Raw genomic sequence first — 26,804 nt, 5'->3', positions numbered from 1 at the left:
CTGGCACACACTGGGGACCTGGATGGTGTGGGATTTTCAGCGCACAGCACTAGGCAGTGAGCCTGCCTTCCCTTTTGAGGCTAGCCAAAAGCAGACAGAGCTGGCCGGACAGACTGTCCACCTTTGTACCCTGTAGGTCTGTAGGCGGTAGGTCTCCTCCCCTTAGGTCCCTGGAACCCGAGTTGATACTGGATGCAAGGGATGGGCTCAGTTCTCTCCCTTCAGTCCCATTGCTAGCTGATTTTTTTCTGTCCTGAGGCTGGCCAGCTTTTGAGGACCTCATTAAAAATGTAGGTATTCCGAGGCAAGGTTCCTTTTGAGCCACTTAGAAGGCACGTGAGTTTTTAGTGAACACCTGTGTGAGGCCAGCTCAGCTGGGGGCAAGGTGCTGGTGACAGAGTGTGGGGGAACAGGAACAGGTGCCTCCTTTCAGAGTTAGCCAGCCTCCCACTGGCGGTAGGGAAGCGTGACTGAGTGGAAATCATTAGAGTCCAGTGCACACGTGCAGTGAATGGATGTTGTCTGGCATTGACGTCCACGCACGCCCATTTGAGGGCTGCAGGAGTGAGAAGGACCGGCATGAAAGGAGAGTCCGTGAGGTGATGGCCGTCGGAACCTGGTGGTGGCTGTGTTGGGACTGCATGCAACGGGCTCCGAGCAGGCACACACTGGGAGTCAGGTCAGAGAGTTTTAGAGCATGGAATTCTGTATTGTGTTCAGAGAAGAAACTATTGCTCCCATTTTAAAAATCTTCCTGGAAGAGCTTGTAGGATAGAGTTTTGAATGAATGTCATGTGTACATGTAACTAATGGAATGAGTGTTTAGTCTTCTGCCTTGCATATCACACTGAGGTTTTTTTTTTCTTCTGCCATTGAAGGTTTTTTTGTTTTGTTTTGTTTATTTGGTGTGGTGAAAAAGCTAATTGTAGGTCTGGGAAACATTCAGGTCTCTGGAGTCCATGGGGGTAGGAGGTCATTGGGTCTGGTTGGAGGGTCTCAGGTTTCCTGTGGGTTGTCTCTGTGATCCTGAGGGCAGCCACATCGCCATACCCCAGGTGTGTGTCCTGTTTCAGGCCTGTGCTAAGCACTGTTTCAGGCCTGTTTCAGGCCTGTGATTTAGTGAATAAATGCTTTTAGGAATATCATTGATGGTAGCAATTAGTTCTTGCCCTCATTTTACTGATGAGAAAACCAAAGTTTAGAAGTCAGACATGGGATTTAAGTTGTGAGTTGTCTGACTCTAAAATCTACTCATGGGAAAAAGCCAATTTGGAGTCTTTGAATCTGAGACAGGATGTGAGGTCACTGTGCCTGAGACTCTGTCCCCTCGGGTGCTTGTCCCTTGTGCCCAGGGACGGCTGTGTGTTCAGTTGAGGACAGCAGCCTTCGGAGCAGGAGTGTCCTCTCCAGCCTGGGGTCCTGGAGAGGCTAACCTCTAATGAACACCCCCAAGCAATCCCCGTCGGGGCGCAGGGGTACGATGAGCAATGAGAGCGGGCGAGGTTCCTGGGCCTTGGAGCTGTGGTTTCACCTCCTGGTCTGGGAAGTCCAGAAGCCCTGCCTGGGAAGCCGTCTCAGGTTCAGCATTGTGGAGAGGTTGTCGTGGCGCTGTTGCTGCTTGTTCAGGATGTGCTGGTACAGAAGCAGCTGAGCCGCTGCACTGCCGGAGGGAGAGTAAGAGAATGGCAGGAACTGGAGAGGCTTGGGGGCCAGGAGGTTTCTTGGTCTTCTGCCCTGTCAAGAGGTTTTTGCGTTTACCGGGAAGGCAATAGGAAGGCAGTGCAATGGCCAGGAATGCAGCTGAGTTGGCCACTGGTCCCCAACTAACGCTTGAGGCCTGGGAAGTTGGCTCTTAGGAGCTGGTCCCTCTGTTGGGTGCAGTGTCCCTGCTGTCACAGAGCCCGCGGTACCCAGCCTCCATGTGCAGCTGGTTTGCAAAGACAGCAGCAGAGATATCCGCACAGAGAGCCGTGAGGAGCTACTCAAAGGACTAGCTCACTCTTTTTTTTTTTTAAAGGACTTTCTTTTTTGAAGGCAGACTTGCAGAGAGATGCATTGGTCTTTCAGTTGCTGATTGGCTTCCCAAATGGCTGAAGCAGCCTCAGCTGAGCTAATCTGAGCTTTTTCCAGGTCTCCCACGTGCATGCAGGGTTCCAACGTATTGAGCCATCCTCCACTCCCTCCCAGCCCACAAGCAGGGAGCTGGAGTGGAAGTGGAGCAGCCAGGACCTGAACCAGCCCCATATAGGATGTCATGCTTGGAAGTGGAGGATTTGCCAGTCGAGCCATTGCACTGGCCCCCAGCTCTTTCAGAATGGCCGAGAAGCTCCTGGTCCCTCTCGGTGACAGGCGGAAGGCTCCAGATTCTCAAGTGGTGTGTTCTTGACTTCTGATAAAGACAGAACAAGGAAAGCTGCTGTACTGCACATATTTAAGGAGTTACATTGATACTCAAGAAGTTAAATGTTTGAGGAGATGCAAATGCTATTTCCCCGATTTGATCATTGCACTTAATGTCTGTGTACAGAATTATGATGCAGTAGCATTGTATGAATAAATATGTACAGCTGACTGGTTCCCTCTGTTTATGGATTTTAAGAGGAAAAGCCTTTACTTCTTTCTCTTCATGGACGTTGAAAAGGTCTAACACAACCCAACATCCATTCCTGATAAAAGCACTTCTTAAAACAAGGTCAGTAGATTGGTTTATCGATATGAAGGGCAGAGAGGAGAGGACAGGGAGGGAGAGAGGTTGATTGCTCTCCCACCATCTGGTTCACTTCCCAAATGACTGCCATGCCGGGATTAGGCCAGGCCAAAGCCAGGAGCCGGTAACTCCATCCTGATCTCCCACATGGTTCCGGGGGCCCGAGCACTTGGGCTGTCCTCTACTTCCTTCTCAGTCCATTAGCAGGGAGCTCAATCTTAAGTGGTGCAACCAGAACCAGAACCAGCACTCCGGAGCGGGATGCCAGCATCACAAGCAGTGGCTTTATCCTGTCAACCCCAACAACACTTAATATGAGAACTGACTGATAATTCTGTAACGAGCTAAAATACACAGGTCTCAGTGCCGGAGGCAGTATCTCACTCCAGTACATCAGTAATAGTGGCAAAATGTTTCCTGTTGCTGCTGTTGGTTGACATATTTTGGTGATAATGGCCAGGGAGACAGAACGGAATTATTAGAAGTATGATAGTTAAAAATAGGGCCCGGTGTTATAGCCTAACAACTTAAATCCTCGCCTTGCATGTGCTGGATTTCCATATGTGCTCTGGTTCTATTCCTGGCAGCCACACTTCCCATCTAGCTTCCTGCTTGTGGCTTAGAAAAGCAGTGGAGGACGGCCTGGGGCTTTGGGACCCTGCACCCACTTGGGAGACTTAGAGGAAACTCCTGGCTCCTGGCTTTGGATCAGCTCAGCTCCAGCTTTGTGGTCTCTTGGGGTGTGAATCAGTAGGCAGAGGATCTTCCCTCTGTCTCTTCTCTTTGTGTATCTGCCATTCCAATAAAAATTAACTAACTCTAGTTTATTCTTAAAACTAGTTAAAAATAACAGCTTAAAGATATTAGCCATATTTGTCTTAATCTAAAATTTTAGATGTGATCACCGTGAGATATCAACAGTTTGTTTTTTAGAGCAATTTAATTCAATTTTGAAATCCATTTGAAAAATAAACAGGCAACAATAGTAGGGAAATTCTTGGAAAATGTAGAGCAACGAAGTAGAATTAATCCTATGTATTCTATAAATCCTCAATAATAAAACATGGCAAATTGGTTCAGGCTAGTGAATAGAAAATATTGGGTAACAAGAGAAAAATCTGGAAGTAACATCAGATTCCTATGAAATTTGTGCCTTGTAGCTTAAGGTACTGGGCAAAAATAGGGACTTTCCACTAAATGTGGATAAGACAAATGAATGCCTGATTGGAAATAAGTGAAAACCGAACCATACCTCATGCCGTACACAAGAATAAGCTTCAGATGTGTCGTAGATCTAAAAGTGAGACCCTGAGATCATACAGGTGCCATAAAAAATAGGTGAATTCCTTTATGTGGTTAAGTGGGGAAAGATTTTCTGAAGTCTGAGGGAAATCCACATACTCAGAGAGAGAAGGGTAAATTTGAACATATGAGGAAACTTCAGAAAGTAAAATTAAAAGTTGTGTGTCTTGGGCGTGGCAGTAGCTTAGTAGCTGAAGTCCTCGCCTTCATCCGCTGGGATTCCACTAGGAGTGCTGGTTCTAATCTCAGCTGCTCCACTTCCCATCTGCTCCCTACTTGTGGCCTGGGAAGCAGTGGAGGCTGGCCCAAAGCCTTGGGACCCTGCACCTATTTGGGAGAACTGGAAGATGCTCCTGGCTCCTGGCTTTAGATGGGCTCAGCTCTGGCTGTTGTGGCCACTTAGGGAGTGAAACAGCGGATGGAAGATATTTCCTCTCTGTATATCTGACTTTTAAATAAAAATAAATAAACCTAAACAGAAAAAATATTCTTAATAGTTGTGTCTCGGTGCTAAAATTATTGAAGACACCTAATAGTGTCTCGGTGCTAAAATTATTGAAATTCATATGTGGTCTTTTTCGTAGTACATGATCTCTTCTGAACTCTTTGAGCATCTCTCACATTAAAACAACCACATGGATTTCATGCTGGAAGGTCTTTGTATCAGTAAGGAAGATAGGCTCAGCTTTTGCTGTATGGGGATTTAACTATAAACAGAAATAATCTCCAGAATATCATCTCTGTGAACAGGGACTGTTTTGTTTGCTACTCTGAAACTCTCGGCCTCAGTGCTGCCTGACACTGACCTAGTAAGTAGGTAGTGAATGGGGTAAATCCGAGTCCATCCAGTGTGCCGAGCAGACATGCGCACTGTTGCGTCTGAGTCCTGTGCTCATCACAAGCCTGGGGAAGACATGGCTTGTTGCTTTCATTACTTAACTTCGTCCTAACGGATATTCTGCAAAGCCCTTCATGGAGTGCCTTTGGTTGGGGCCTCTGATTTAATAATCCCATTTGGGCCTGGGAGTCCACATTTACAACAAGCTTTGAAGGTGGCTAGGACCAGAGTAGCACGGGAACCACGTTTTTCATTGCAAGCCTTGTAGACAAGTACTTCCAAGTGTAACAAGAATACTCTGCATGCATAACCTTAGAAACTCTGAAATGGATTCCTGTGTGGTGCCATGTCACTGTGTGAGTTCATCGAAGCTTGTGGAATACTGTTTAAGTTAAACATGAACCTAACTCTAACCTGTTTGTGACCCTTGTTAGTAGTAGCTAGCCTTGTTCAGGGTCCCAGGGACTGAGGCCTTGCTTGCTGACACACATGTGGGATGGTCTGGATTGGAGTTCAGGGTGCAACCAGTAAGGCACAACTGGCTATTAACCACACCCTTCTGTTACAGACTCAGTCGGGGAATATTCAGAACACGGTGATGTTAGACAAGCAGAAGGAGCTTGACAACAAAGTCAGGAATGTGAAGGAGCAAGTGATGGTGAGTTTACAGCATCATTCTGGGACTGTTTCCAAGACCTTGTAGCTGAATCCAGTCTGAGTGGTGGAGAAGAAGGATTTTGCTGACGTTCCAAACAGTAAGTGAGCCAATTGGTAAGAGCAGTGATCAGATAGCTGGTGTTATAGTCCCTTTAATTTTGTAGTTCCAGGCACTGAACTTGGTAGTTTTCTTCCTCGCTAGATCCCGCGGTGTGTGTGTTGGCTTTGCCCCACTCTCCAGTGAACTAGGAGCCGCCACTCCAGGGGTCCCTCCTGTCCATGCCTCTCGGGTTGGGATTCCTGAGGTCATGTGAAGCCTCGGGACAAACGTTGCCTGTCCTCCTTAAGCACCTGCACTATTCAGACTCAGAAGAGGAACCAGAACATTTCCTGGAAAGACGTTCTGATACTTTTCTGGGTGAACTAAAGCATCCGTGAATTTTAAGACAGGACTTCCCCAGCAGTGGATGGACTCAGAAGGCTGCATGGGTACCCTTGTTGGCTTGTCCGCCTCTCCACAGCTGGGCTGTCTGGGAGGAAGACTGGGTTGCTCGGCTTCATAGGAGGCCTTCCTGGTGGGAAAGTCTTCCAGAAAACACATGTAGCTCTGCCCTGGGCCTGGGCCTGGACCCTTGGATGGCTGGCAGGGCCTGCACCGGTGTGTCTCAGGCAGCAACCTTGCTAACTGGATTCTTCCGGGGAAAAGCTTCAGTAAAGCAGAAGCCAGTAAGGCACAACTTGGAATGTCTGCAGCCTGTATTGGAACGGCTGGTTTAAGTCCCAGATTTTCTACTTGTGATCCGGCCTCCTGCCAATGTGCGTGCTGGGAAGAAGAGTATGTGAAAAAGGGACTAAACTGGGGAAAAGAAAATGATGCTTATTTGTAGGTGAGCTATATGCAATTGATTGTCCTGATTGGGAGCTTCTTGAGCAAATAAGAGAGTGATGTCATAGGTTATGCTCAGACAGCGGCATGAAGCAGGACTGACCCAGTTGCGCAGAGGTGTGGTCGCTCCGTTGCTGGGTGGCAGTGAGATTTCCCACGAACTCTTCTTTTCCTGGGAGCATCACAAGGAAAGTGTGAAATCAAGGTTCACAAATTGTGAGGAAGATTCAGAATTTAGACCATAGGACCAGGTGCGATGTGAAATCAGTATGTGTGTGTATTAAGGGATTAATACAGTAGATTCATCATGCAAATGCGTGATTGCTATATTATGGTTCTGATGTTAATTTGAGAATAATGTAGAGAGAGTAGAGTCAGTGTAGTTTATTGCTACAATGCTAAGAATGCCGTGTTGCTTCCCTTCCTTCCTCTGTCTGCCTTTGTTTCCTCTTGTAATGTTTGAGATATGTGTTTTTAATTTATATCCTAGTCAGAGACTAACGTCCACTAAACAGGATTAAGAAGTGAAAAGCCAAAAGATAATTCGAGAGGAAAATAGTCAAGGGCTGTAAGCCATAATCATATAAAAAGATGTCCATTTCATGCACTGTAAATTTGCTAAAAATCACAGATCTTTAAAGCTATATCTGTATACATTGATTACCACAAATAAATGAAAACATGGTGTTTTTCTTTTGAGGTCTATCTTATTTCACTTGGTATAATGATCTTCAGTTATATCCATTTTGCTGCAAATGTTAGCTGAGGTGTGAATCAACCTAAATATCCATTGTTGATCACTGGAAAAAGAAAATATGTATTATATATGTGTGTGTGTACGATATATAATGGAATATTACTCAGCTATAAGATCTTGTTTTTTTTTTTACTTGAAAGGCAAATAGGCAGGAGTAACTGCATACTTATTAATGAAATAAAAGTGATTGGTGCCATTATGTGGCATTTCAGATTATGCTATCCCCTGCAGCACCAGCATCTCATAGGGGAGCTGGTTTGAGTCTCAGCTGCTCTACTTCCGATCCAGCTCTCTGCTAGTACACCTAGGAGTAACAAAGGATGGCCTGGCTCCTGGGGACCCTGCACTGACGTGAGAGACCTGGAAGCCTGGGCCAGGCCTGGCCAGCCCTTGCAGCCATCTGGGGAGTCACCCAGAAGATGAAAGTCCTTACTCACTGTTTCTCCTTTTCCCTCTCTCTAATTCTGCCCTTTGAATAAACAACTTTTAAAAAAACGTTTCAAGTTTTATGTAAATGGTTGCAATTTCATGAGTGCAGTCTGTGAGGGGGCTGGAATTGCCTGCCTGTTTTCCTGGGTTCTGGAGGAGCAGTAACCTGCTGCTAAAAGACTTTGAAAGCTGACTGGTCAGTGACACACACGCGTTTATGTCGTTCTAGAACATAGAGCACGAAATCAAGACCCTAGAAGACTTGCAGGATGAATATGACTTCAAGTGCAAAACCTTGCAGAACCGAGGTGAGCGTTACTGCCGAGAGCAGCGTCCGGGAGCTGGGTTTGCTCTGCACTGTGGAGAGCAGGAATGACCGTGGCTTCACATTTGCCAAATGCTTTAGGCTCGATTACTTGGGTGGATTTCTTGATGGGCCAGGCCAGAGTTTCCTCACTTCAGGGCCAGCTGAGTCTCTTGGGGGGATTGTCCTGTGCCCTGAAGAAAGCTTGCCCTGTCCCCTCACACTTCCCGCCCCCCCAGGGGCAATGAGACACTGCTAGATGGATCTAGGGGTGTGGTGGAGACAGGAATTGGGGAGACCGCCTTCATGTGTCAGCTTGCTTAGGGCTATAGGTTAATAGGTATTTGGAAGTACCTACCCCAGATGCCTAAATTTCCTCTAAAAATCACAACTATGTATGTGCTGCCGAGAAGTATCGTTTTCTCATGTTTTAAAGCACTCCACTTTGTGCGGTTGCTTCTTCTGATAACACAACTGAAAATAAACTCAAACGGGTGCTGTCTACGATAGGAACTACTACTGGTAGCCAGTGAGCACTTGGTGGGTTAGGGTAAATGGGGAGGGATTATCTGGAAGATTAAGTGAAAAGTATCAGAGAAACCTCGGCCGCTGTTACCCAGTCATCCAGTTCTCTTCCAGAGTTATACATTGGCTTTATAGACATGTTTTTTTCTGAGATTTTGAATTTGTCATTTTTTAAAAAGCTTTATTTGTTTTCACTGGAAAGGCAGCTTTACAGAGATCTTCCATCCGCTGGTTCACACCTTCAATGGCCAAAACGGCCAGAGCTGAGCCAGTCTGAAGCCAGGAGTCAGGAGTTTCATCCAGGGTGCCAGGCCTTGGGCAGTCCTCCACTGTCCTTCCAGGCCACTAACAAGGAGCTAGATGGGAAGTGAAACATCCCGTGTACCAAACGGTGCCTTTATGGGATGCTGGTATTGGAGGTAGAGGAGTACCCAGTTGAGCTATTGTGCCAGCCCCTGATGTTGTCATTTGTATTCATTTAAGCAGTCTTCTGACAGTAGCTGATTAGTAGACAGTCCTATTTCCAATTACCCTGGGTCTCTGACAACACACACTGTATTCCAGTGTGTCTGGTTCCTATGCTCAGGGTGTTTCTGATTAGGCTCAGTAGAGATGGAAGCAGCACAGGTTGGTTGTCAGCTGTCTCCTGAGGGTATGTGGCTCTGGCTTTGATTGCTTTGTCATCTTCTGCACTTTGGCTCTTGTCACCTACCTGCTGTCTGTTTCAACCCACAGAGCATGAAGCCAACACCGTAGCCAAGAGTGACCAGAAGGAAGAGCAGCTGCAGCTGCAGAAGATGTTTTTGATGCTGGACAACAAGAGGAAGGTAGGGACTCACTGGCCACATGCAGCCTCTGCCCCAGTCTGTAAGCCACAGGTGGGGAGCACCCACCTCAGGGTGGAGCACCCACCTCACGGTCGGCTCCCAGCCCTGTGGGGAGATGCAGGACTCGGAATTGAGCAAGTCAGGCTGATTTTCAAGTTGATCATTTGTATGGCTTGCAAATGCTCTTAGAAGCATTTAAATGACCACCCTTGGCAGAAAGAGGTTCCTTAGCTCTGCGCTAAGTACTGCACTTGGCATTTATAACAGAAGAAAATGATCTTCATCACGGCTTGTCTTAGATGTAGTTGAGAGCAAGAAAATGTTTGCTCTGCTTTAAAAAAACACTTGTAGAGTTTAATTAAAAGTGAATGTGGTGGTTTTGTTTCCCTTTCCTTCCCCCACCCCCTCCTGCTTTAGGAAATAGTTCACAAAATCCGGGAGCTGCTGAATGCCACGGAGCTCACCCAGAATGCTCTGATTAACGACGAGCTGGTGGAGTGGAAGCGGAGACAGCAGAGCGCCTGCATCGGGGGCCCGCCCAACGCCTGCCTGGACCAGCTGCAGAACTGGTAAAGTGGTCTGGAGCGGAAGCCAGCTGGCTCGCCGAAGGCAGCTCTGGCCGAGTTAGGGCATTGGGCCCCTGCTGCTCAGGGCAGGAGTCTGCTGCAGTCTAGGCCTGCTTGCTCCGGAAACACTCACTTGGAAAGTACAGTGATGTTTGAGCCAGTCCAGATGGGGCCGCCTGCCTCTGGAGCGCCCCACCTGGCTGTACTAAAAAGCCAGGGATGGCTTCCTCACGGAACGCAAGCAGCGTTGCTTGTGGCAGCCAGAGAGGCCAGAGGAGCATTCCTGGCTCCCAGCAACTGGCGGGTGTGTTGTGGGCACTTACTTTGGTCCTCCCTTCAGGGGCTACTTGGGAAATCTCTCCTGGTTCCGCACACCATGTATGTCCACAAGGACAAAGAACACTGCTTGTGAACATACAGGGTGTAACGAGGAAGCAAACAGGGTAATAGGGTGTGTGGGGGCAGGTCGCAGGTGCTCTGTAGAAGTCCCTCAGAGTCCGGGCAGGGCCCCGGGGTGAGCTGAGGACGGCCTCACAGAGGATAGGGGATTGCAGAAGATGTCTTCCGGCCGGGGCTCAGGGGCTCCCTGGCTTCCTGCTTGTGCAACAGCCAGTGGTGGCAGGGCTGGAGAGAGGGCACCATGCAGGGGCAGGAGCAGGGAGCTGGTAGGAGATCCCACAGCCTGGCCCTGAGCTTACTCCCAAACTGGGGAGCAGGTACAGGCATTGCTGAAGCAGGGACTGTATTTCTCCTGGTTTTTATTTAGAAAGATCACAAAGACAGCATGAGAGAGAGAGAGAGCAGATGCAGCTGAGACCTTGTGAGCAAGCTAGTGGGGTCCACGTGAGGGACAGTGATGCTGGGCTCGGGATAACGTAGATGGGATGATGGAGAGCATAGAGGGGCTGAAGCCTGGGGCCTGTGCAGCAGGCCAGGACCTGAGGTCTCATGAGGTTGTTTCATAACATCATGCTGTAAATTTGTAAACATTCACAGCTAAATGTTCAGTCGTTTATTTTTAGAAAGGGAAGGAGAGCTCTCTTGTATCTACTGGGTTCGCTTCCCAAATGGCAGCACCAGCTGTTGCTGGGCCAGGTTGAGGCTGAGCCCCCCACATGGGTGCAGGACCCGGTACTTGAGCCATCGCCTGCTGCCTCACTGGGTTCCTGTTAGCAGGGAGCCAGATTTGGTAGTGGAGCCAGGACTTACCAGAAATTGTGCAAGGGGATGCTGGCATCCAAGCTCATATCTTTACCACTGTGCCTGACAGCCACCCCCAGCCATTTATTTTTATTCTCTGATTTGCCTGTATGTGCTCCAAATTCTCTGTGAGAGGTTCCCAGCCCACTGTGTCTCTATATGCCTTGGGAGACAGGGACCCCCCTACACCTTCCAGGTGGCCAGGGCAGCCCTTTGGTGTTTGGAGCCCCCTAGTGGTCACTCTATGTCACAGACGCCTCTTGCAATAACAGATGCACCCTCCAGGTCCCTGCCTGTGTTTTGTGCTCTGCCCTGGGCAGGGGTGGAAAATGTAGGGAAACCTCCTCCTTTGCAGCTCACTTCACCTTCACCCTCTCTGTCCCACTGCCTCTTGTTGTGAAGAAAGCCTGCATTCTCAGTCCTTGGAACTAGATTCAGGAGGATGAGGCCATGAAGATGTTTACTACTAAGAACATTTTGGTTTCTTAGTTTGTATCTGACAGGCAGAGAGGCAGGCAAAGTGCCCACTTGCCAGTCCCTTGCCACTTGGCCACAGCTGCAGGGGCGGAGCTGGGAGCTGAGTCCAGGGCTCCTGCAGGGGCAGCCGGAGCACGGCCACCTGAGCCATCACTGCTGCCCCGCGGGTCCACGGGAGCCAGCAACAGATCCAGGAGTCAAAGCCAGGCACACTGGTGGGCTGTGGAGACTCTCTTTTGTTTTCTTAATATACATTTTAAAAAGTATTTATTTTTTTATTTGAATGACAATGTTACAGAGGGTGAGCTCTGTCTACCAGATCACTCCTTAGACAGCCACAGAGGCCAGGGCTGGGGCAGGCCAAGGAACTGGGCTCTTCATCTGGGTCCCCCACGGGGGTAGTAGGTGCCCAAACACTTGACCGTCTTGGGCCCATAATAGAGAGCTGAATTGGAAATGAAGCAGACAGCTGGGATGCCAGTGTTGGAGGCAGCTTTGTCATCTAGGCCACAGGGCCACCTGTCGCAGGATGTAGACTGCTTGCGGAGTATCTTAATTTTTTTTAGATCAAATACCCACCCGTAGAAGGTGTTTCTAAAAGATTTTCTGTCCTTTCTCGGGAGAAAATAGTACTTCCAGATGCACCTGAGCACCGGGGCTGTGTTACCATTGGCAGCTGAATCTAAGAAATCTATAAACACTTGCTGGGTTCGCTTAGTGGCCCTGCAGTTTCTAGACATTGCTTTTGCCTTTTACTGAAGCAAAACTAGTGTTTGTTCTTTCTTCTACACTCTGCCCTAGGGCCCATCTGCCCTGTCTGCACTGCCCTGCAGCCTCAATGCTGCCCCTGCCTCGCACCGCACAGTGCCTCAGATGGTCCTGCCGCTCAGCATCCCATCACTGTCTCGCCATGAGACTCCTGGCAGCTCCTCCCTGCCTCTTGCATCCCCAAGGGAACCTGCCTGGCCCCTGTCTTTTCCTTTGCTCTGCACTTTTCTCTATTTTAACATATAAACTGAAAACTTGTACTTATTTTAATAATATTTGAAAGACAGAGAGAGAGAGATGTTCTATCTGCTGATTCACTCCCCAAATGCCCATTGTCACCAGGGCTGGTCCAGGCTGAAGCCAGGAGCTCGGATCCCAGTCCAGGGACTGAACCACTAGAGCATCACCTGCCATCTCTCAGGATGCTCAGTTGCAAAACCATGGATTGAAAGTAAAACCAGGCATGCCAGAATAGAATGCAGGTGTCCCAAGTACCAAACTTCTGCACTAAATACCCACTCTGATCTTACCCTTTTTATGTTTTACTTACTTATTTTCATCTTATTTAAAAGGCAGAAAAGGGGCCAGTGCCTTGGTGTTGCGAGCTAAGCCTCAGCCTGTATTGCTGGCATCCCAAATGGGCAGTGGTTCTAGTTCTGGGTGTTCTACTCCTGATCCAGCTTCCTGCTAATGTCCTGGGAAAATAGTGGAAGATGGCCTAAGTGCTTGGGCACCTGCAGCCCTCTGGGAGACTCAGAAGAAGCTCCTGGCTTTGGCCTGAGTCAGCTCTGCCGTTGCGGCCAGTTTGGAAGTGAATCAGCAGATAGAAGATCTCTGTTCTCTCGGCTTCTCTCTCTCTGCATATCTCTTCCTCCGTAACTTTCTCTTTCAGATAAATGTAAGAAATTTTTTATTAAAAAAAAAGGCAGAAAGAAAGATCTGGTTTGCTTCCGTAAATGCCTGCAATACCTGGGGCTTGGCCAGGCCAAAGCCATGGATAGGCCCAGAACGCCATCTCCAGATTCCAAATGCACGGCAGGGACACAGGTATTTGATCCCTTACATGCTGCCTCCCAGGGTGAGCTTTAGCAGGCTGTTGGATAGGAAGCAGGACCTTATCTCAAACTAGATGCTCCCCAGTAGCACCTTAACCATTGTGTACAATGTCTACCATAAAGGGGTGAGACTTCAAACGGAAGGACTTTAGAAAGTTCATAGAGAATACATATTACAGTTTTCAAATTATTACTTTTTTTTTTTTTTGCACTGAAATAAACTGACTTGTTAATTTCATTTTCCTGTGACCCTTTTGGAGTCTGTGTGTAGATGACTTAGAAGTCCTGCCCCATCCATGGCTCCCAGCCTGGGTCTCAGCAGTGTGGGAAGACTGGTCATTGAGTGTAGGGTTGTGTGTTCTTCGTACAGAACCAGCCTGCTGGATGCTGGCACGAGCCTGGTTCCCACCCCGTCTCCTGTAGTGCAGGCCGGGTGACTTCGGTGTTGCCCACAGCCCCCTGGGTTTCCATGATGCTCTTTAGCCAGGTGGCCTTGCAGCTGCTTCTGATTCAGATGCCTGTGTCTTGTACCTGTCCAGGTTCACCATAGTCGCAGAGAGTCTGCAGCAGGTTCGTCAGCAGCTCAAAAAGCTGGAGGAATTGGAGCAGAAATTTGCCTACGAGCATGACCCCATCACCAAAAACAAGCAGGCGTTGTGGGACCGTACCGTCAGTCTCTTCCAGCAGCTCATTCAGAGGTAACCCCGGGCACATTCGTTTACACCTGCTGTGATGAGTTTATCTGAAGTTCCTTGGTGGCAGCTGACTCTTCTGAACTCCTTGTGTGTGCCGCCTGCAGCTCAGGGCTGCAGTTGCCCGAGCTCGGAACTGTAGGAAAGTGTTGCTCCTCACTCCCCCAGCTCCCTCTGCGGGACCTGGAGCATCCAGCCTCGTGTTAGTCCTCCTCCCCCTGGCTTGTCACAGGTCAGGCTGACAGATCCTCCTGGAGGAGTTCTCTCGTGGTAGCTGCCGAGCAGTCTGCCTTCCCAGCCCTGAGATGTGGAGCTGCACTCCGTCCTCCTCCAGGGCAGGTCCCGAGGCAAGGAAAGCCCACAAGTGGGGCATCCGAAGTCCATCCTCCACAGCTGAGACCTGGTGGCCACCACACACATGCCTTCCACACTTGTCCCATATCCCAGCCCTCTTGCTGTTCTTAGGCTTGCAAGCACACTTCGTCACCACTCCTGGTGACCCTTCCTGTGGTTCATGGGTCCCTGCACCTGCTTTTGGGACCGTGTCCTCCGGAAGCTCTCACCATGAATCTTATTGCTTTAAATCTTGCTAGGGTCCCCAGGGCCTGGTTTTCTTTCCAAACTCTCAGAGCACGTTTCTTCTTCTGCTCTGAGTATATGATGACCTTTGCATTTGTCATCCTGTTGAAACGTGGAAGGTTCTAGAAGATAGACATTTATCAGTCACCCTTCTGCCCCTGCCAGGCCTACACAGTGGGCATTCCAGATATGCTTCATCCATGATCAGATGTCTCTGAAGGGAAGAACAGAGTTCACATTGTAAGGGTTTTTACTTTTTTATGGCAAAATGAGACCTTACTTACTATCTGTGGCTCCCTGTGGCTAATGGCCAACAGGAATGCCTGTGTGTTGGTTTCTGCACAGATTAAGGACTTCTACTTGAATTTGGGAATGAACTTTGATCCCTAACGCAGATGTGTAAATGAGCATAATCAAGCTCAGTTTTCACTGTTGAATAGTATCACAGGTCATTACAGTTACTGTGAATTCAGTTTCGGGGTTTCTGTAGATGAGCAAGCGGCACTGTGTTAGGCCCATTTCGCAGCTGCTCTCCAGTCTCCTCTTCAGGGAAGGTTGCTTGGTCTTGTGGAAGGGCTAATGTGTCTCCCTCTGCTGGGACCTGACAGCTCGTTCGTGGTGGAGAGGCAGCCTTGCATGCCAACTCATCCCCAGAGGCCGCTGGTCTTGAAGACGGGCGTCCAGTTCACCGTGAAGCTGAGGTAAGGAGAACGGGAGGCTGTTCCATGCACGACATGGTTTGCACCCCAACTTCCTTTTAGAGAGCTGCTATGCAAATAGGGTGCTTTGAGGGAAAAAAATGTTTAGTAGATGTTTTAGGCCAGCCAGGAATCTATTTTCCAGTCAAAATAGCGAGCATAAATAGAGATGTAACTGTGTGTGTGATATTTTTTTACGACTGCAGATGTTATGTATGTTCACGATGCAGAAGTCTTTGAAACTGCAGGGATGTGTATGTTAGAGAGCAGAAGTTTCCAGCAGCCTGACTGTTTTTTAGCATTGACTCGTGCCCCGAGCCCTGTGAGCCCCTGAGGCGCATGTCGTGTGTGGGATGTGGCTTTGCGACACAGACCTGTCTCTGGGTGGCTTCCCAGCTCTCAGCAGCTGAGAGCTGATGCCTGTGGTCTACCGCGCCAAGCAGCTAGTGTCTGTCCTCCCAGGATTTGGTCCATGTTTGCACAGATATCGAAATAAGTGTGAATGTGTTCCACACAGAGGCTAGATAAATAAATGGTATGTTTAAAGTGAGGAGTGTGCTGTAGAGGTTGTTTTTCTCCACTTACGGAGACGTTGCCATGTGAGAACACGTCGCTTTCATTGTGCCAACTGGCTGCTTTTGCTGTAGCTCTTCTCTGCTGATGAGCAGCCTGACCTGCAGAGCTGGGCTGGCCCTCGGGGTACACCTTGGTCCCTTCTGCCCGGGGGCTGCTTCCCTGGCACACAGTGGGACAGCACACTCTCCCAGCAGCAGGGGCGGTCAAGCCTAATCGCATGCACCTGCTGCGCTGAGTGCAGCATCCCGAGGTCCAGCCTCATGGCCCTGCCTCCCGTCTCTCCACGCAGGCGTGCAGTCGCATCAGACGGGCTCTGCCTTTTTCTGCTAGCTGTAATTTTCTCTCAGTAGGATAAACATAAGACGCAAGTTTTAGAATAAAAAAATCACTGTTTTTCACCTATCTAGAAGAACTCAAAGTAGAAATTTTTCCAAAACCCAGTGTTGGGTCAGATTATAAGGGCTTTTAAAAGGGTCCTGGAAATATATGTATTGGGGGACAAATGTGTGGATTTCAAGGTGTTTTGCACCAAAGTAAACTCGGCATTTTAATTCTGTGTGAATTGAAGTGGGTCATATTGTGACGTAAAGACTCTTCTTTTTCTTTCCAGGCTGCTGGTGAAATTGCAAGAGCTGAATTACAACCTGAAGGTCAAAGTGTTATTTGACAAGTAAGAAATGATTCATACTAGCCCAGATGCATGTGCCATCGAGGGGCTGCTGCTCGCAAGGTGGACTTCTCCAGGCCACCGCAGGTGTCTGCCACGCAGGGCAGCCTGAGCCCAGGGGCTGGCACTGTGGGGGCAAAGCAGAGGCCCCGCATAAGAGCCAGCAGGAGAGTGCAAAGACGTCCCAGGAACTCTGTCAGCACGCCTGTGCCTCTTTAGGTTGAGGAAAGCATGTCCGCGCTTGTGTTCCAGACCTATGAGACGGTGGTCATCAGGGCGTGGCCCTCCTCTGAGGCCACCCCACCCCCCCAGGGGAGAGGCCCTTGCTGGGACAAGCCACCACTCTTCAGTGAGGGGCTTGGCTTTGGAGTGGGAGCGGGCTGCCCAGGAGGAGGAGTGGGCTCCACACTGAGCAACCTCATGCCATTTTGCCCATGGTCCCTGGACCTGGACCTGGACCGACATGACCTACCAGTCATGTTTAGGAACCAGATGCCCCTCACCCAATCCTCAGACATACCTGGTTTTGTTAGCTGGTGTCACACACCTCCTAGGTTAGCAAGTTTCAGAATGACCTATAATCATTTAAAACAGCTCCACTGGCTTGATTTCATTTCACTTGCATAAGAATTGCTGCCCTGGTGGCTCAGTGTGTCTTTTTGCCTGCCTTCTTTCCTATCACTTCTCCCACTCTGTGGGGTGTGGGTGGCCCGTCTGGGCTGCACTGGCTCAGTGGCAGCAGGGTGGTCTGGCTGGGCTTACGGCTGCACACTCAGGAACAGGAATGGAGTCCTTCCCTGTGGGTCTCTCCAAGAGACCGGCCTGGGCTTTTTAAAGACACGATGGCCTTGTTTCCTTGTTTCTCCTGAGCAGGTGGGGCCCGTGCAGGCACTGTGCCTGCCTCCTCTGTGTGGGCGAATGCCAAACCATAAGCTGGTCATTTTTGGTCTCCTCTTATGCCACCAGCAGATAATTATTTGATCAGAGTATGACAAAGCGATCACCAAATTTATGTAAGGTGCAAGGTCTTTCAGCTTTTAATATCAGACTCGAAACCTGAACGTGGCAGTTTCCCCCCAGATAATTTATTCTAGCGGTTTGTGAGAGCGTTGGAGATATCAGAACCTGAAGTAAGGGCTGGGCTGTCAGGCTGGAAGGTCTAGGGGCTGTGTGGCAGTGGGGCAGGACTGTGTGTCGCTGGGCAGGGCTCAGCACGGGCCTTGTGTGAGGTCAGTAGTCACTTGATGAACACTGGCTTCCTGTGTGCTGTCGTCAGCCGTCGGCTGGTCTGCTCCTCCCAGCAGCCCGGAACATTGGTGCCGGCAGTGTGTAGTGCATGTGGGGGCGTGTAAGGCCGAGGCGGTGCCTTGATCCACCATCACTCAGTGACACACAGCCCGTCGCTGCATGGAGTGAGGGTGAAGGGCAGCGATCCTGCAGGAACTGGTCCGTTTGCTCTTTACCTGTTACGTACACACAATGTTATATTTTTGCAATGGCTTATTTCAAAGTGAACTGCCCACATAGGATTTTACATGTTTTTTTTTTTTTTTTTTTTTTTTTTTTGCAGAGATGTGAATGAGAGAAACACAGTGAAAGGGTATGTGTTGCCCTCGGCTCTGCCTTTTGCCATCTTTGCTTGTATTAGACGAGTCTCTGGCCTCTTCAGCTTTTCCACTCTTGTTATGTAGATTCAGGAAGTTCAACATCCTGGGCACGCACACGAAGGTGATGAACATGGAGGAGTCCACCAATGGGAGTCTGGCGGCCGAATTCCGACACCTGGTGGGGAACTGGTTTCTTTTCTTTTCTTCTTTTTTTTTTTTCATGGAATGAAAGAGAATATATATGTATGTATGTATGTATATATTTATTATTTTGGCTGTGCATATTCATACAGTGTGATAATTCAAAACATTCAATGTGTGAAGATCAAATGGAGTTAGTGTTTCCATCTTTACAAATTTAAATATTTCTGTTAATTGTACATGGTCTGGTGACGCTGGGACAAAGCATTAGGCATACTGGTCCAATCACAATTCAGTGTATACAGATCAGAGTTTCTCGCTGGAGTTTATCCTTACACTAGAGTAAAATATGCACACTTTTGGAATATACAAAGTCAAGTGTTTTCTCTCTTTGAAAAAGGCTAGATTTTATAAATAACTTTATTATAGAAAAAGAAGGAAAAAGGATCTTTTGTTGTGGTGCAACCCTGAAGAAAGATGCTTGTTCTAGACTGACTTCTCCTCCTGCCGCAGTGGGGACCCCTGAGTATTGAGCTGTGGGATGAGAAAGAGCAGGGACCATCCAGAGTAGAAACTGCTTTCATGCTCAGAAGTAGTCTGTGGCATCAATATCAGTCTCCTCCTTAGCTCCATTGAGTGCTAGGAGATGGCCCAGCAGCACTTTATTTAAAAAAAAAAAATTGAACCTAAATTCTGTAACCAATAATATGATCATTTGGAAAAAAGAACAAAGAAATGTAGCGTAGTGGTTAAGATGTTGCTTGGGTATCCACACGACATCATAGTGCCTGGGCTCAGATCCTGACTCCAGCTCCAATCCCACCCTGGGAGGCAGTGGCTGATGGGTCAGGCTCCCAGCTTGGGCCCAGTTCCTCTTCTTTGTGCCTGCTGCTTTGTGAAGATGCTTTGCGTAGGGCTGTGCCTGCGTCTCCAGTGACTGCAGTCTCTGTCACCTTTTGGAAGTGGAGGATGTCACCTAGAATGTGTGGCCCCTGGTCGGTAGCACTGAGCTAGCAGGGGTGCTGCAGGCAAGCTTGCCTTCCCCTGCTGCTGGAAAGGAGCTTCTGGGGGCCCCAAGGCTCTGCTCTCACGAAGCCCAGGTTCCGCTGAGCCCAGGGCTGCAATGAGGGTAAGGGCACCCTCTTCCATTGGTGGGCAGCATGTCAGCAGTTAGACTGCAGTGCTGGGCAGCTAGGTACTGGATGGGAGCCTGAGGGTGTTCCCAGCTGCACCAGGAGCACAGCCTGTCCCTGCAGCCCTGGGATAGAAGCCCACCTGAGGGCAGGCTTAGCTGGGGCAGTGAGTGGCTCATCCCAGCCTGGAAGACTGCTGGGGCAGGAGGAGGAACCTGCATCTGGGGGCATGCACCGGCTAATACAGACACGTGTGGATCGCACAGAGAAGGCTTGCACAGCAGAAGGGAGTGGAACATGATTCCGGGGCTTGTGTCCCACCGGTCCTGTGCTGTGTGCACCCCCAGGCTGCTGAGAGAGACTCCTTTCTGCACGCTGCAGGCCGTGCCACCTTCTCCTTTCAGTATATACTTTGACAAATGAGCACACCCATGTCATGATGATCATGAGGCTTACTCAGGTGTCATCTTGTTTTTGCAGCAACTGAAAGAACAGAAAAATGCTGGCAATCGAACTAATGAGGTGAGCCTTTCTCTGGATGGTGAATGGACCTTGGTCGGGAAGGTCTGTCCAGTAAAAGACAGTGGAGAGGACGGCGAACGGGTTTTGGATTTGGTGTGTCTGGCAGCAGTGGAAGCACTGTGCCCCCGTGCCCCGTGGTCATCAGATGGTTTTGCACACTGACGCATTTTACCCTTGCAGGCCCTGAGGAGCAGGCCTGGGGATAGGGTGTGTCGTTTGTCATTTGAAGCAGAAGACACAGTGGGTTTGCATCACAGTGGATTTGCAGGATTTAGCTGAAGGTGCACCAAGAATTCCGTCACAGCTGCAGTGAGGCCAGTATTAGGACTGCTGAGCTGGAGGTGCAGGGTCGTGGGGCCTCTCCTATCCAACAGTTTTTTTTGTAACCTGCCCCTTGAGCAGTTATGTTTGTGGTGCATTCCAAGGGGAGCCACAGGCCAAGAATCCAGTGTCCCAAGTTGTGTGGGTTTGGAGTGTGTGTTTGAACACATACGCCTGCTGTCCTGCCACTCACAGCCAGTAGAGGTCGCTGGAGCAATGAGGCGAAAGCTGGCCTGCTTAGAGCTGACACTTCTAGCCCGGCTGCACCCAGCTCCCAGTCTCTCAAAGCTGACATCCTTGAACTTGGCTGGTGCCCTTCTTGATGATGTGTCAGAGGCATTTCTAAGATTACATTTATCTCTCTCTTTAAAGATTTATTTATTTGAAAAATATAATTCCAGAGAGAAAGGAAGAGATTCTTCCATTCACTGGTTCACTCCCTACAGGGCCATACCAGCTCACATGAGTGGGCCGTCTTCCCCGCCTTTTCCAGGCAGAGGAGCAGGAAGTTGGATCCAGAAGCGCACCAACAGGAACTTGAGCTGGCACTCCTACAGGATGCTGGCATTGCAGGCAGCAGCTTAGCATGCTGCACATTTCTGCTGCAACCCACACATTTTCTCATCTGCCATCCTTGCACAGAGCCACCCAAAGCCCCTCCCCCGTGGCACATGCTTGCCTCTGCTGTTGCAGCCTGCACGGATGGGGTCGTGGCCAGGTGGCCAGGGGCAGGTTGCCAGGCAGGGTTAGCCAAGTCACAAAGAAGTCCAGTGGTTGCTGCTGTTTCCCGCTTGGTGTTTCCTAACTCACCATCATTTCAGAACCCCCCCTCCTTTTTTTTTTTTTTAGAAAGTTGTAATAGTGAGATCTGGGGGAGAGCACAGGCTCTCGCGCCTTCCTAGATGCAGCTGGTTGGGTCCGGGGTCTCTGCCGCTTGGTGCGGTGCTTACTACTTGGGGCTCCTGCCACGCTGGATCAGCCAGTTGCTATTTGTGCTCTCTCTTTTCAGGGCCCTCTCATTGTAACCGAAGAGCTCCATTCCTTGAGTTTTGAAACCCAGCTGTGCCAGCCTGGCTTGGTCATTGACCTGGAGGTGAGACCCACAGGGCCCCAGATGGGAGGCTTTTGTTGTCACTCCCTTTACCTATATTTGTATTTCCCGGTTGTTAAGGGTACAGGGGTACTTCAAAAAGGTTATAGAAAATGGAATTTAAAAATGTTGCATTTGGTGAAAAAATTTTGAAACCCATGCATGGGCTCTTCCTAGCATTGAATTCCTGTGAACTTTTTGAAGACTCTTTGGTTTGGCTTTAAAAAAAAAAATACGTTCTCCACCTAATACTGTCTTGATATTTACTGAAAGCTAGAGAACTGAATTCGCCTTCAGAGTCTAAATACTAAATTGAAATAGCCTGTGTTAATTATTTTTATAAAGCATGGAGATTTCTGCAAGATATTGTTAAAGAAAAAATAAACTGCCAGCAGCAGAGCACAGAGCTGTGATTTCAGTGCCGATCCGGCAGTAATGCCTGCTGCTTTGAGAAGATGCTGTGTGTAGGGCAGCGCCTGCATCTCCAGTGACTGCCGTCTCTCTGTCCCCTTGCAGACCACCTCCCTGCCACTCGTGGTGATCTCCAACGTCAGCCAGCTCCCGAGCGGGTGGGCATCCATCCTGTGGTACAACATGCTGGTGGCAGAGCCTAGGGTACGTCTCACACATCCACTGTCCTACCATCAGTAAACCGGAGACTCCCGTGCTGATGCTGCTGCATGTCTACTCTGGCCCCCTGGCGGCCGGGCATTGAGGGAGGAGAGACAGACTCGTGGCATTGCTAGGGAGCCTCAGGAATTCTGGGTGGATGACACCTGTGGGTATATGAGAGATGAGCCTTGTGAGTTTCCTCTCACGGGCAAAGTCAGGCAGCCGGGGACTTGTTAGCGCCTCTGTCACAGTGGAGGCCCTTTATTGTCATTTGTTTTCAGAGACAGTAGCAGCTGCACACACATGCTGCACCCCCGGAACGTGTGTTCTCATAGCTGTTCCCTGGATCCATGCTCCTTGCCCAGTGAACCATGTTCTGTGGAGTCAACAGGGGGACTTGGCCAGTAAATCCTGCCGCCTAGCTCCCTGGGGTAAATGGAGAGACATTCTGCCAACGTGTTAGTTGATGATCTTGTTTTTGTGTGTTTATGATGGAAGGTGCATTAGTTTTGGCTGATTGGTTGACTTTAACCTGACAGCCAGTAATGGTGTAAGTCATGACTGCATGCAGCTCCCGGCCATGTGATGGCATGTTCTCGCTGTGAGACATGTCACAGCCTTTGTGCACATAGGGACATTGGACACTTGTATGCCATTGTACTCAAATAGATGGCCCAGGAATGTCACCAAACCGCAGGGGACCCTTGGACTGTGGCTTCTGCTCAGCCTCCATGGGGAACATGAGCAGGAGAAGCTCAGGTGACTTGCTGTCCTCTGCAGAGACCTGTCCTCGGAGGGCTGGGAAAGGGCCATGAGTGTGGATTACACATGGTTACATGTCAGGTCGAGTGAGTCCCCGGGCCCACAGCTCTCCTGGCGAGGACTGTGCCTGAATTGGGTCTATGTTATGTCTTGCTGGGGCTGCAGGCTGTGCCGTAACCCCTGCGTTGTGGGTGTCTCCTCTGCAGAATCTGTCCTTCTTCCTGAACCCACCGTGCGCACGATGGTCGCAGCTCTCAGAAGTGCTGAGCTGGCAGTTCTCCTCCATCACCAAGAGAGGGCTCAACGGGGATCAGCTGAGCATGCTGGGAGAGAAGCTTCTCGGTACGAGCAGCCCACCTTTCACAGCTCTGCAGACCGGAATGTGGGGCGGTGTTGGCTCACTGTCTCTCCTCCCCCTCCGCTTTGTGACAGGTGGAAGAGGGTTAAACTTAGTTGGCTTTTTAAGCTGCTGTGTGTTTTAGCTGAGTCTCACGCCTCCCTTGCAAAGCACTGCAGACCTGATAGAAGACTGAAATGAATACTTTTCTCGTCTCCTACTAATATTTCTGAGAACCGTTCCTAAGGGAAGGCTTTGGAAATATGTGAGACATGTTGTTTGTGGCTAGGTTCCTTGGTAAGAAAGATGAAGTCTTACCAACTTTTAGAAGAAAAAAAACTTTGTTCTGGTGTAATCAGAACAAGGTGTTAGGTGCTGCCCACCACAAGGATCCACCCAAGGCTCCCGTGTCAGATGGACACACTGACCACTCCAGGAGACAGGCCTGTGCCTGCCTGCACAGGGTGCGCGGAGTGCGGGCCCTGCCAGACAATTTTGTTCAGGTCTCTTGAGGAACGAGAGGATCTGAACTGATTATTGAAAAATCAGGGGAACTTTTACCCAGACATGCTTTCTGTGCTTACACGGCCCATCCCAATAGGCCCTCCCTAACCAGTGGCCCTCGACAGAGCCTCCTCCACTCTCTGCTGTCTCAGCGGGAATCATGTGCTAGCTAGTCCAAAAGTCACACCTTCCTCCACCTCCCTGTGTGGTGAGCCTGGACAAAGCTGGCTTTCCTGTCTGGAGTGGCTTCTTTGCAGTTCTCAGGGAGAGGGTATGGGCTCGCCCCTGTCCCCAGCCTGGATGGCTGTGGTTTGTGGAACTGGTGACCCCTTCTCAGGCCTCTGGCTGGGCCCACTCCTGGAGCATGTCCTACTTAGAGGAGGTCTGAGGGTAGTGCATCTGTAATGGCCAGCAGAAGGACCATTTTGGTCACCGAGGGGTGCTCTTGGTCTTAGGTGGAACTCGGAAAAGAGCATGTAGAGTCTTTGGCAGTGAGAACTCAGCTGTGGAAGTGGGTGCAGGCAGCCGGAGATGAGACCAAGCAGGGGACCAGATGGAGGCCCCTCGAGGAAGCATGGCATGGAGGCTGTAGTTGAATGCCGAAGGCAGAGCTGGCTGGTGGTCTTGGGAGGGGATGTGACGGAAGGCAGAAGTAAAAATTGTCCTGTCTTCACAAGAGAAGGAGGGACAAAGGCAACTGGCCAGTGAGGAAGCAGCTGATAATGAGGCATCGTGAGGTTTCTGCTTTCCATAAAAATGTGCATATCGTGGTACCCAGTAGTCTGCTTTTCATGCTTCATGGACTGCTGTGTCCCATCTAAGGGGGCCTACATTCAGTTCTAGCTCCCTGCTAATGTGCACGAGGCAGCAGTGATGGCTCAGATAATTGGGAAACCAGAGTGGGTTCCCAGCTCTTAGGATTGGCCAGGCCTTTTGAATGAATTCATCAAAAGTTGAAACCAAGCCCTTGTATGTGTTTTCAGGCCATTTTCTGTGTAAGGCCCTGTGTGGGGTGTTACTCTCTCCTGTGAAAACAAGCACAGGAGCCCTAAGCCCCAGGGCAGCTGCAGACTTGCACTTTTTTTTTTTTGCTGACAAAGCCTGTTTATATTTGTTTAGGTCCCAGTGCTGGCCTCGATGGTCTCATTCCGTGGACGAGATTTTGCAAGGTGAGCACTGTGTCTTGCACTCTGTGGAGGTCGTTACTAAACGGGTTGCTTATCTTGGCGGGTTCACATCCCACCCGCAGAGCCCCAGGGGCATGCTGTTTATTTTCACCCCCACAGCGCAGGAGGCTGGTGGACAGGAAGCACCTGCCTGAGTGATAACATTTTTTCACATCCGAAGCGAGCCTCCTGTCGGCTCGTGCCAGCCCCCGCTCAGTAGCATTCAGGCCTGTCGATGAGAACTGTGTTGTGTGGGCTGCCCGAGTTTCCCCAGTGTCCTCCAGCCAAAGGGCTGGTGGTCCCTGCTGGAATCACCAGCCACGTGGCCTGTCAGCTGTCCCGGCCCTTCTGACAGTTAGAGCAGCTTGTGTTTCTTCACACTCCAGAGGTCATCTCCAGTTGTTTGGTGACCATGTGGGAGGGGAGCAGATCCCAGCTGAGGGGAAGCAGAGAGCTCCGGGTTCCGGTGCTGCTAGGAGGGGAGAACCACTGACGTCACTGCCTCATCAGTGATGCTGGGGTCTCTTGAGGCCAGAGCTGGCCAGGGCCGCGTTGCAAAGACAAGTTCAGTGGTGGGAGGGCCATGGTTGTCACTGCTTTGGATTACATGGTTCTTAACATGTACATTTGTGCACTTTCAGGAAAATATAAGTGACAAAAATTTCTCCTTCTGGCTGTGGATTGAAAACATCCTAGAGCTCATTAAAAAGCACCTGCTGTCTCTGTGGAATGACGGGTAAGGACCCCCAGCACCCCCACAATGATGGTAAGGACCTCCCAACACTGTCACAATGACATATAAGAACCCCTCAACACCCACACAATGATGGTAAGGAACCCTCAACACCCCCACAATGACGGGTAAGGACCCCCAGCATCTTCACAAGGATGGGTAAGGACCCCTAGCATCCCCCACAATGATGGGTAAGAACCCCCAGCACCCCCACAGTGATGGTAAGGACCCCCCAGCAGCCCCCACAATGATGGGTAAGGACCCCTCCCAGCACCTCCCACAATGATGGGTAAGAACCCCCAGCACCCCCAAATGATGGGTAAGGACCCCCCTAGCACCCCCAGCCCCTCACCTACCCCGTGGACATTCCCTGGAAGCCTGCTCATCGTGCAGCTGAGATGTGACCCGAACCAGCATCTGGTGCTGCCCATGGTCTGTGTGCAGAATGACCCTCACGGGCTTAAACTTCATGTATGAGAGGGACTTCAGACGACTGTGGGACAGTGGGTTCCAAAAGCTGCCTTGATTTTTGTGCAGAAAAACTTAAGTGGAAAACTTATAGTTTTTTCTATGCTATAGCGAAAGTATAAAGTGTGAAAAAGCTATGCATGAATTTTAAGTTATTTTTGTACTAACATAAACTCATAATTTAGATTCTCCTCTTGTCCATGATTATCAAGCATGTGTAATGAAAGTTTGAGTTTTAGGCGCCTACCATATTGCCCTGGGAAAGAAGGACAAGCCCTTCTTAATGTGACAAATGTTTGTTTATCTTATTCTCAGGATCAGCTATATTTTAGTAAAAACTTTCATCAAAAGTTCCCAAATATCGCAATGTAGTAGTCTTCCTCTTTGGTTAAGAGGTATGTACATTGAGGCATTTTCGTGCTGTTCACAGCACCAAGTGGTGAAAAAGGCTCGTGCCTCCAGCAGGTGCTTGTCCAGCATCTGTACTGCCCAATGATGCCAAGCTCATGGTGCATTTTCTTTTTTATGTTAGTGTAGCCACGCATAAGTGAAAGGCTCCCTCAGATGTGAAAGACCTTTAAGATTTACCCATGGGTTTCCATTTTTGGTACTCGGGTCAAGTCCCCGTCATGTTGTTGTTAACGTGACCACCAAAGCTGTGATCCAACTACAGAGGTCCTCCGTCCACCTCTGCCCATCCAGGTGCATCATGGGCTTCATCAGCAAGGAGCGAGAGCGTGCACTGCTGAAGGACCAGCAACCTGGCACATTCCTGCTGCGGTTCAGCGAGAGCAGCCGCGAAGGGGCCATTACATTCACATGGGTGGAGCGGTCCCAGAACGGAGGTGGTGAGTGAAGGGCGCGTTGAACACATGTGCCCGGGTGTCACCCGTGTGTG

At 49.7% G+C, this 26,804-nt stretch overlaps 1 protein-coding gene across 6 annotated transcripts in view; it reads left to right on the top strand.

The window, feature by feature from the left end:
- Positions 1-26,804, top strand: part of STAT1 (signal transducer and activator of transcription 1) — a 44,315-nt gene that overhangs the window by 9,556 nt on the left and 7,955 nt on the right. For all 6 annotated transcript variants that reach the window (XM_040971878.1, XM_040971877.1, XM_040971876.1 and 3 more), the window contains exons 6-21: positions 5,416-5,505; positions 7,806-7,884; positions 9,141-9,232; positions 9,650-9,801; positions 13,838-13,996; positions 15,178-15,270; positions 16,454-16,513; positions 18,081-18,110; positions 18,202-18,295; positions 19,872-19,913; positions 21,244-21,327; positions 21,841-21,939; positions 22,905-23,040; positions 24,659-24,708; positions 25,347-25,441; positions 26,609-26,754. In XM_040971878.1, coding sequence (XP_040827812.1) covers positions 5,416-5,505; positions 7,806-7,884; positions 9,141-9,232; positions 9,650-9,801; positions 13,838-13,996; positions 15,178-15,270; positions 16,454-16,513; positions 18,081-18,110; positions 18,202-18,295; positions 19,872-19,913; positions 21,244-21,327; positions 21,841-21,939; positions 22,905-23,040; positions 24,659-24,708; positions 25,347-25,441; positions 26,609-26,754 — 1,501 coding nt within the window. The remainder of the gene's footprint in view (positions 1-5,415; positions 5,506-7,805; positions 7,885-9,140; positions 9,233-9,649; positions 9,802-13,837; positions 13,997-15,177; positions 15,271-16,453; positions 16,514-18,080; positions 18,111-18,201; positions 18,296-19,871; positions 19,914-21,243; positions 21,328-21,840; positions 21,940-22,904; positions 23,041-24,658; positions 24,709-25,346; positions 25,442-26,608; positions 26,755-26,804) is intronic.

Source organism: Ochotona curzoniae, unplaced genomic scaffold (assembly GCF_017591425.1).
Source record: "Ochotona curzoniae isolate NIBS_2020 unplaced genomic scaffold, NIBS_Ocur_1.0 contig_2210, whole genome shotgun sequence".
NCBI classification, from domain to species: Eukaryota; Metazoa; Chordata; class Mammalia; order Lagomorpha; family Ochotonidae; genus Ochotona; species Ochotona curzoniae.
The sequence above is the reverse complement of the archived record's forward strand: the minus strand, read 5'-3'. Positions and strand labels throughout refer to the sequence as shown.